Genomic DNA, 11,025 nt, shown 5'->3' with positions numbered 1-11,025 from the left:
GGAGCTCTGCAACTGTGGCGGGGCCAGAACAGGCGGTGGAGGGGTTTCCGAAAAGAGGGCGGGGTCGCGGGTACTTTTGGGAAAGCTCGGGAGCACGGTGCCATTTTTGCCCTGGAGCTCCTCGGGCCCCTCCACCGTACCCTTGACCAGACTCTGCGGTGGCACCTGGAGGAGGCGGGGAAGAATTTCAAAATCTGAGCGCCCGGCGACCCCCGGACCCCGGCCTGACTCCGCTCTACCCGCACTCCTTCGAGTCGACCCCCCGGCAGAGCCGCCCAAACTCAGTGCTCTACCTTCACCTTCCTCTTCTCTTGGGATTCCTTCCCGGAGTCGGAGTCCTCGCTGTCGGCGCTCGGAGCGTCTTCCTCGTCGTCGTCCTCGTCTTCCAGGTCCTCGGACTCGGCGCTGCTCACGGCCTCGCTGGAGCTGTCCGAGCGGGAGCCCGACTCGCTCTCGCTGTTGCTGCACATCCCCGACGCCTCCTTGCTTTGCTTCTGCAACCAGGCAGCGGAGCTGTCAGTCAACACGGCTGCGAAAAGTACCGGTCCGGTGAAGCGCATCTCCGGCATCGACGCCCCAGACAGCAAGGTGTCGCGTCAGCAGCGCTTTCTGCGGCAAACGGCGTCAATCTAAAGCCTCCTACACTTACTGTTTCTGTGGCTTTATTCAAATGTTTCACTTTACATTTAAACTTATTCAGGACCCGAGGGTTGCAGGTTCGAATCCCACCCGCAGCTGTATTACCCTAAATTGCTCCAGTATAAATGGGTAAATACCTAGGTACCTTAACACTGTAAGTCCGCAATTTTACACTTTCCTCCAATGATAAGCTACTTACATTGATTTATCCATCTACACAGCTGAGTAATTTTTACCACTTTATTTCATGGTAACTACAACAGGAGGCGGGACACGAACCCGTGCCCTTTAAAGCCAAGGGGGAAGCTGTGAATACACCCCCCCCCTCCCCCGATATAAAGGGTGCAGGCAACATAGTAAAAAGTGTACTTGATGTCTAAGAAACACCAATTCCAATTACAGCAGATAATCACAACTACTAAGTAATTTCCCACGCGATAAACACCGATCCTCAGTTTTTGTGAGTTTACAGCCCCCAAAGATATAAGCATTTCCCAGTTTAAGCTTTTATTTTTAATTTTTTAAAAACGGGGTGGCGCGGCAGGTTTGACCGGTGCCTTCTGCGTGGTGGGTCTGGGGTTCGAATCCCGCTCGGGGTGCCCCGCGATGGACCGGCGTCCCGTCCCGTCGCGGGCGTGTCCCCGCCCCTCTCGGCCCCGCGCCCCATCTTGCCAGGCGCGGGGCCCCGGTTCACCGCGACCCCTCTGGGGACAAGCGGTTGTTGTCGCTGCTTGGTTGGCTTTTGTAAAAGTTTCCTGTGTGTTGACGAGCGAACGTGAGCAGCATTTACAGAGCGAGCCGACAGATGGCAGTAGAGAGCAACCAAGCGGAACAGGAGTGTGGGAACAACTGCAGTAATTCAACTCGCTTCCACGGTGTTTACACCTCGCGTGTCTCGTGTTCGTGACTGTTGCTACTTTCTAAGGGGATCAATGATCCATGTGTTCATGGCATAAATTGGCAACAATCAGCACAGAATAGGAGTTACTGGAACCGAAATAAACCGTCAGTCAGCGTACAAGGTTGCGGGTTCGAGCCCCACTCTAAATTTTACGAGATCGCCTGTTCTATCCCACGAACGAGACGAGTTAAGAACAGATTTCCGGTCCCAGACGCGGAAGCCGAAGCGTCCGGCAGAGGACGGCGCGGAGCGTCTCACCTTGTCTTTCGTCCTGTGGCTGCCTTTCCTGCTCGCCTGCTCGCCTCCCTCGCTCCCGCTCGTGGTTTTCTTGTGTTCGGGAGTCCCCAGCGCCGGGGGCGTGCTGGCCAGAGAGCGCCCCCCCGAGGACGCCGAGGCGGCGCTCCCGTTCACAGAGCCGTTCAGCCCTGAGGGAGCAGAACGGGGGACGGGGGACCGAAGCGTCACACACCGGGGCGCCGCTGATGCGAGCGAGCGAGAACGATGAAATATGAAATATACAGACAAAAAAGTGTGCTGTGCAGCGTTGAGCTGTGCAAAAAGCAGTCAAAAAACAGTGAGCCGTGGAAAAGGAGGAGAAAAAAAAAAACACACTGTACATATAAATGATTGTTTTTTTAATTATTTTTTCTTTTTTATAGATATGTATTTTTTTAATTACATTGTATACATATAAATTATATTTTTAAAATTAAATTATACAGTGAAATAAGAAAATTACCAGAATACTTTCCACTCTGTACACCCCAACAGAAAATCTACAGCAGACGTCTGTAGAAATAATGTCACGCACACCTGCGGAGATCTTCATGTTTCCATAATATTTATATTTATTCATTTAGCTGATGCTTTTCTCCAAAGCAACTTATAGTGTCAAGGTTACAATTATTTCCCCATTTACACAGCTGGCTAATTTTACTGGAGCAATTTAGGGTAAGTACCTTGCTCAAGGGCACTACAGCTGCAGGTGGGATTCGAACCCACGACCTTTGGGCTAATAACTGTAATACTACGCATGTGCTTGTCTGAGCGTCACGCTCTTCTCCGCTGAAGACGTCTCTCCGAAAGCACCTGTATTTGTGGGCGTGTCTCGGCCGTTCCTGTTCGGGGTCCGGGCCTCGGGGGGGCTGGGGGCGTGGCTCTGAACGGAGGGGCCGAACAGAGGGGGGAGACCGAGGAGCTGGGGGAAGAAGGCGGCCACACTCCTCCCGTGAGCCTCGGCGGTGCGCCACCACTCTGCAACATAGAGGTAATGCAGCATGCGCTCACCGGCCAACGCACCCATCGCCCGAAATACGTGCACGTCTACACGGCACTTCACCGCGAGTACCACGGTAAGTTACCGACGCACCGGAGCTCTCCTCCCTGACTGAACGGCCGACTGCGATGAAGACCCAGCTCTCAATAACTTATTTTAATAAGCAGAAATGAACAAAAAATGCGAAACCACTAGAAAAAAAGCTGACGCTTGAAAAAATATTTGGGAATTCTGCGCCAAAACGAGTATTAATAGCACGGTAAATCGATGTAGAGAGCAGGAGCAAAAAATGTGAAGGACTATGATCGTTTGGAGCCCAGCCAAGAGCGGTTTAACTGCGCGGTAAACAGATTCTAGGCAGAGGCCACACTGGAAAAGAGCATTTTTGAAAGAAAACACAAAATAATTAAAAACATCAGCGACCGATCGCACCACTCGACACCCCCCCCCGGGTGCGTTTTACCGCTGTGAAAGCACATCTTCGTTTACTGGCTCCGCATTCAACACTTTTATTCATTTAGCTGATGCTTTGCCCCAAAGCGATTTACACCAATTTACACATTTATACAGCCAGGTAACTTTTACTGTATCGATTCAGGGTAAACACCTTGGTCAAGGGTTCTACAGCAGGAGGTGGGATTTGAACCTAGGTCCTTTGAATTATTAGTGTTATGCTATCTGCTGCCCCTAAAGTGGGATTCGAACCAGGGATCTCTTCATTTAAACGGCAATGCCTCCTACGCTACGTAGTGTCCCATATATCCATCAAGAAGGAAATGGGAAAACTAGTAGTGTAGAGTTTAGACCTGCTGTTTTTGGACCCAAAGGTCACAGGTTTGAATCCCACCTCAAGCTGTAAAACCCTCGTGCAAGGTACTTACCCTAAAGTGCCCCAGTAAAGTTTCCCAAGTATATAAATGGGTAAATAACTGTAAGTTGCTGTATATAAATGGCTCAGCTAAATGTAGGGGGGACTTGAACCCAGGTCTTCTGAGCACCATACAACAGTTATTAGTGTTACAGTACCTATTCTCCCCCAAAAACTTAGGGCTGCAGTAGAAGTGGGATTCAGACCTGGGACCTTCCGATTTAATGGCGATGTCTATAATGCCACCTGGTTCCCCATATACCCGTTTTTAGAGCTGGGTAATTTTCACCCTGTCAGTTCAGGGGAAGCACCTTGCTCAAGGGTACTATAGCAGGAGGTGGGATTTGAACCCAGGTCCTTTGAATGAAAAGCAGGAACTCTAACCATCACGCTACCCACCGACCCCGTTGATGTTCCCCCATCCTTATGATTTGCGCCCCGCTGACGTACCTGGAAATGCCCCCAGCTGAGGGTGAGCGGCCAGGGCTGGGGTCACGCCGAGGGTCCCCAGGTTCCCCAGGCCCCCAAATTCGGAGCAGCCCGTGCTCGCGGTGTAGAGGCCGAAGGCGGGGTGGCCCACGAACGGGAAGGCACTTGAGGCGCCGGACACGCCGAAGGGCTGCTCGCGCGTCGTCCGGAACAGCGGCCCTGCGGGAGACACGGCGGCGGGGCGGTCGAAAGGCAACTCGTCAAGGACGAATGCAGGGGGCCCTCGAACCGCGTCGGGGGGAGGGGGCGGTACAAGCTCACTAGAATGGTGTTCCCTCGACCCCCCGAAAAACGTCTGGCATCCACTTTGATTCGCATTCGTATTAAAGCACAACCCAAACCCACTTCTCCATCTGACCACTCTTACACACGTGGCAGGGAAACGCGCTTATCGTCACGGTCCGAAAGACGACGTTACGTGGAGGAGCGAAGCGTTTCGCTTCCTTCTCCTGGAAACGTCGACATCTCGTCTGCATCGTGGGTTAAAGGAAATTCCGGAATGTCTGGGCACCCTTCCGGAATTCATGACTAAAATACAGCAACACGACCATACCTGTGAAACATCGTCACCTTTTGCCCTTTTATTGTGTAGCGTGTATAGCGTATTGTGAACATTGTTATAATGTATTGTGTATCATATGTAGTAAACAATGCAAACAGTACAGTGAACAGTGTATAGTATATAGTGTACTGTGTATAGTATATAGTGAACGGTGTGTAGTATATAGTGTATTGTGTGCAGTGTATAGCAAATTGTATAGTGAACAGTGTATAGTATATAGTGTATCACGTATAGTGTAGTGTACGGTATATAGTGTATGTATACACTAGCGTATGGTGTACAGTATATAGTGTATCGTGTACAGTGAATTGAGAACAGCGTATAGTGTATAATATATAGTGTATGGTGTACAGTGTATAGTGTATCATGTATAGTATATCGTGAATAGTGTATAGTGTACAGTGTATCATGTATAGTGTAGAGTGTATGGTGAACAGTGTATAGTATATAGTGTATATATACACTAGCATACGGTGTACAGTATATTGTCAACAGTATATAGCATATAGTGTACAGTATATAGTGTATCATGTATAGTGAGAGTGTATGATGGACAGTGTACAGTACACAGTGTATATATACAGTAGCGTATGGTGTACAGTGTATAGTGCATGGTATATAATGTATCGTGAACAGTGTATACTGCATAGTATAAAGTGTATCATGTATAGTGTAGAGTGTATAGTATATAGTGTACAGTATAGGGTATGTACTTGCACTTTCTCAGTGTGTTGTTCTGTGAGCCAGTGCTGAATTGTTGTAAGTAAATAGATAAACAGATATACATAAATAAATAAATAAATAAATGCTGAAAAATTATTTCTTTTTCATTAAATGAAGAAAAAAATGCCAATGCAATTAAATGAGAAATAATTCAATGCTAAAACAAACACTTCTGTTCCAGAACCTTCCGCCGCCAAGTGCTCCCGCTACCCGGGTGCAGCTGTGGAACATGTGCTTTGTGTGTAAACGAGGGACAACACAATGTAACTGAATTTTTATTGTGTCCATTTTTTTCGTATTTTCCATTCAGTTTTGTGAGATTAATCTGATTTTTGCCGTTAGTTTGACCTGTATGTCAGTTTTTAGAAAAATGTTCTTGAAATGAGAAAATTTTGGTCAATTTTGACACCGGGTTCCAAGCTCCAAATATTCCAGTACCTTCTAGGATCTGATGCTTTCTGCAATGTCTTGGCACTTTCTATAATGGTCTAGAATATTCTGTCACATGTACAATATCTACGTTATTTTCTTGTCAATAATTAGAATTATTTAAATAAAAAAATCTATGTGTGAGTAAAAATTCTCAAGAATTCTGGAAAAAAAAGTTAATAAATTTCATAGTTTCCTGATGTTTTTCCAACATTTATTTGACAAACGAAGGTGGAGGAGGAAGGGGGGGGAAGAGCACCGCGTGGGGAGAGCGCCCAAGAACAGTGCATTCTGGGATTGTTCAGGAATCGACCACATCCCCTAAAGACAAGGGAACTGGTCACCTTTGACGAGCTGGGATTTCAACCTAAGAAACACGAGAAAATATCTTCCGTTGCGTCAGAAAGACCACCAGTGCATTTAAAGGTGACGTGATATTTACAGGGGCCAGTAGGGGGCGTGTTGGTTGGAGCCACTGACACACAACGTGACGGCTGTTGGTTTAAATCCCCGCTCCTGTTTCAGTACCCTTGACTGAGGTACTAACCCCGAATGGAACCAGTAAAAATGACCCTGCTTTACCTTTGCGCGAGCAGCCCTGGAGAAAACTGTCCGATAAACGAATAAATGAATATATTAATAGCAGTACTTGTTATGTTACACACACAGACACTTAGAGCAACGATCCACAAATATCTCCATTTTTGGGTATTTTACGCAGACTAGAGACAGGAAGCCTTTTCTCTTTATTATTAATTTTATTCTTTTTACATCCTTCTGCACATTATTGGTATTTTTAAAACATAAGATCCCAGCTTAAAATAGAAATCGTGACGGGAAAAACAATGCCAGGCTACAAAGAGGTTCGAACCGAACATGTTCTGTTCGCTTCTTGCTCACGCTCCAAAAAAATGCACACTTTAAACGCGGTAACGAACGCGGTCATGAAAATCTCAGGTGTCCTTGTTAAAAATCCTCCGATGCGTTTTTGCATTTTCGTCCCATCGTTTCGTCTCGTCGCTGCGCCGTTGTCTCCCGACCGAAGCTTCCGCTTTGCTTATCATTTACCTTTTCGTTTTCTGTCCGCTCGGCATTTTCGACTCTTATGAATTGTTTATGATCCTCCTCATATTAGCAGTTGTAATTTTTTTAAAGGCGAGCGCTGTACGCGTCGGTTTCTACCGCTTGGCTGTGAAAGACAGAGAGGAAAACGTGAGCAAAAGCCTCTTAAATCAAAGGGAGAAATAAAATATCCTGCTAATGGTGGGAGTGATCGAATAAAGGTAAAGTGCCTTTGCCCTTTTCCACGCTTAATGCTGAGCTCCTTCGCTGTCAGTCATCTGAGACACCTTACGGGATCCATTACATTATGGGTTCTGTGGAAAGATTAAGGAGTCGGATTTCTTCCCGAACGCTTAGAAACCTCCTGCGTGAACCTGATGTCCCACCGAGGGACGATGAACTCTGCCAATACAGCTGCATCTCCAGGACCGTACATCGCCGTGACAACACAGCATCACCACCACATCGCCGTGACAACACAGCATCACCGTATCACCACAACAATACAGCTTCACCGCCAGCACATCGCCATGACAACGCAGCATCACCACCACCACATCGCCATGACAACACAGCATCACCACATCGCCATGACAACACAGCATCACCATCACAACACAACACTGGGAGGACCACACAGTATCAGCATCACCACAGAACATGTGTTATTACCATACGGCATCACAGTGGCTGCACAGTGTCACCATGACAACACAGCATAGGCACAACTACACCATGTCGTTATTATACAGCATTCCCATCATCACATAACATCGCCACGACAACACGTCATTGCCATAACAACACACCGGCATGACAACACAGCAAAAACGACAACACCGCATTGGTGTCATTAGACAGCATTGCTGTGACCACACATCACCATGATGAAACAGCAACACAAATAGCACACAGCATCACAACACAACATCGTCATGACAACACAGCATCACCATCATCGCACAACATTCCCTTGACCACACAGCATCAGCACCACGGCACAGAGCCACACAAGTGCGTCGCCTCGGCAGATCGGGCCCTCATTCGCTCGCTCGCTCGCTCGCTCGCACCCTTCACCCATCCGCACGAGCAGGGAAATGTGACACAGCGGCTCCTTTTAATTTGCTTTATTCTCCAAACAGAAACAGCAGCTTGAGCCGCTTTCGCTTTCGCCGTTTAATTCGTGCAAATGTGCTTATCTGGTAATATCCAAGGACGCGGCGAGCGCAGGCGACACACATGTTTAATGCATGAGGGAACCTTGAAAGTGCTCCATCCATTCGGGGGGAACAGGACCCGTTTTCTTGCTCAGCTTTTCTTATCATTAAAGGAAAAAAACGTCTAATCACAGTTGGGAAATTTGCATCCTATTTTCGCGCCGGGATGAAGCGAGGATCAGCGCCGCGTCTCGGCCCCGAAGGGGCGGGGGGGGGGGGGGGGACCTCGCGCTGGGTTAACTGGGGCCGGGAGGGGGATGGTTACCTGCTCGGCCCCCGTTCCTGAGCTCGTGTAAAGTGAGGTAATGAGGAGGATGTGGAGTTGAGGGACATTTCACTGACACTTAGTAAGAGTCGCCTTTTGGAAGCAGGTGGCTGATTTAAACGTAGTCAACTAAGTTAAATATTTACATATTTCAATTTAAATATCACACACAGCATATTAAGAGAAAACTGTTCATTCTGCTAATTGCTATTATTACAATTATTGCCTTTGTACATTTACCTGACACTTTTCTCCAAAGTGACTTACAATGTTAATCTATTTACAATTGTTCACCCATTTAGACCGCTGGGTAATTTTACTATAAGAATTTAAGGTAAGCACTTTGCTCGAGGGTACTACGGCCAGAGGTGGGAATCAAACCAACAACCTACGGGTCCAAAGGCAACAGCTCCAACTACCGCAATAGCAGCTGCCCCACATGCACATGACACTTCTCTTCAAAGTGACTTAGAACGTTAAACTACACTGATTTACCCATTGATGCAGTGAACAATGTAATTCCTATGGTCCCACTATTTTGGGATAAAGGGGGACAGATCCTATATAGGTATACAGTGCGTGCGTGCGTGCGTGCGTGCGTATGTGCGTGCGTCCTTACCGCAGCTGGCTGGCACGGACCCGAGGGCTGCGCTGGGACCCAGGCTCTTGGAGGACGGGTTCGGGGTCGAGGTGGCGGCGGGGGGAGGCGTGTGAACGGACGGCGAGGCAGACGAAGGCCGAGCGAGCCGCTCTCCGGACTCCATGCCTGTGAGAGAGGACACCGTTCCGTCAGCACCGTTTTGCGCACACACACACACACACACACACAGGGTTACTTCCAGCACATGGCACACACCCTGGGTCAGCCCCGCAGGGCTCAGGTGCCCCACGGTTGAGACAGCGCCCCCTGCAGGACAGGTACATCACCACACTGCGCAGTGTTTTAACTGAGTCGCAGACAGACCACGAACGCACACGCTCTCGCACACCCCACACGCACCTATCCGCTCCGACAGGGACTCAAACCCCTGACAGTGACCAGTAAAAATGACCCTACTGTATGAATGAGTAAAAATGCAGGTATTTTCCTGTATAAACCCAACAATGATTGGAAAAGTAAACACGGCCTTTACCGTGCTCAAGATGGCCAACGTTCATCGCGGAAATTCAGCGCCCAATAATCCTTCACATAAATAACAGTAATCTACCTGTGCCCTGTGATTATTTCCCTCCGGGGACGGGTACCACGGTATTACCGCGCTTATGTCGCAACAATGAGCGTAACTGATCAGTAACTGAAAAGCAGTTCTCACACCGCGTTTCGCATCGTAGCTCCGCCCGGCGCCCCCTACTGGGACACTGTCGCGCTGGAAGCACGTGCTTATAATAAAGGGGTTATTATTATAAACACCTCTATAGTCACCATCAAAGAGGAGACAGATTATTATTAATTTATGACAAATTAATCTCTCACACTTTTCTCCAAAGTCACTTGCAGCGTTCATTTTGCAAACTGAGCTACTTACACCGATTTACCTGAGGAATTTTTATTAGAAGTAAAACAGGAGAGGGGTTTCGAACCCGAGTCCTTCCGATTCAAAGGCTTTCGCCACCGCCCCCCCGGCTGGGATCTCGCCTAGTGCTCGGTGCGGGATGACGGGAGCGCTGCGCGGGGGGGGGCAGGTTTCTTCCGGAGGGGCGACTTTTCAGAAGAGTAACTTATTAAATTAAAAGGAGGCCTATTAAGGACCTGTAAAGTCTCCCGAGACAATTGAATAACAATAATAGCGTCTAATAACTCATATTAATAATTGATTACTAAAACTCTATCAGTTAAGGCTTGTGGATTGCAGAGTACAAACACGGTGATGAAACGCTTTACGACTTATTAACCAAGAGGACCGGAATGTGTTTGCTGGGATCCGGACCAGGCTGCTCGTGGAATGAGATGCTTTTCCTCCACCGCTGCGCCCTCTGCTGGTGGGGATGACACGAACTTCTCTAGCCGATCTCTTCAGCCCGTTCAAGGCAACGGCCCGGTGGAGCGAGGGGCCGGAGTCCGGAGCAACGCGTCTCTGCGCGGCCCCGGAAGGGAACCGCAGCTCCCCGCCCCACCAGCAGGGGGCAGCACCTCCAAAACCCCAAAAGAAATTATTGTGATTGATGAGGTGCGATGGCTGCGCTCCCGCTTTTGTGCTCTGGTTTCCTATTGGGCTCTCAGCCGAACTCAGCCACGGCTCTAACCGTTACGCCCCCCCGCTCCGTCCCTGGGGTTTTATTTATTTTTCATTTTAACTAAACACGGGCTCTTATTTTCATTTATTTCATCGTATTTTTTTTTTTTTATGCCCCGTGATGGACTGCTGTCCTGTCCAGGATGGACCCTTCCTCACATCTCACGCTTCCAGGATAGACTTTGCTCCCCCGTGGCCCTGCACTGGACCATCAGTTAGTAATGTTGGTTGTTTGTTTCACAGCATCGTTCGGATCCAACGACTGGAACTCAGGTCCACGTGGTCATTGGTTCAAAATCACAGACCTTCTCCTGAACCCCCTGAATGGGATTTAACCCAAAAAAGTTCAGTAAAAAAAGG

At 48.4% G+C, this 11,025-nt stretch overlaps 1 protein-coding gene across 2 annotated transcripts in view; it reads right to left on the bottom strand.

Moving 5' to 3' along the window:
- Positions 1–246: 246 nt before the first annotated feature.
- The window catches only part of LOC114912193 (bromodomain adjacent to zinc finger domain protein 2B-like), a 31,914-nt gene continuing 21,135 nt past the window's right edge, over positions 247–11,025 (bottom strand). Inside the window, exons 2-6 of one of the 2 annotated variants that reach the window (XM_029257888.1) lie at positions 9,051–9,197; positions 4,135–4,332; positions 2,630–2,794; positions 1,799–1,965; positions 247–494 (exon numbers count right to left, since the gene is read on the bottom strand). In XM_029257888.1, coding sequence (XP_029113721.1) covers positions 282–494; positions 1,799–1,965; positions 2,630–2,794; positions 4,135–4,332; positions 9,051–9,197 — 890 coding nt within the window. In that variant the 3' untranslated portion in view covers positions 247–281. The remainder of the gene's footprint in view (positions 495–1,798; positions 1,966–2,629; positions 2,795–4,134; positions 4,333–9,050; positions 9,198–11,025) is intronic. The other variant, XM_029257889.1, reaches the window with a different exon arrangement.

The sequence above is a fragment of the Scleropages formosus genome, chromosome 14, assembly GCF_900964775.1.
Source record: "Scleropages formosus chromosome 14, fSclFor1.1, whole genome shotgun sequence".
NCBI lineage: Eukaryota > Metazoa > Chordata > Actinopteri > Osteoglossiformes > Osteoglossidae > Scleropages > Scleropages formosus.
The sequence above is the reverse complement of the archived record's forward strand: the minus strand, read 5'-3'. Positions and strand labels throughout refer to the sequence as shown.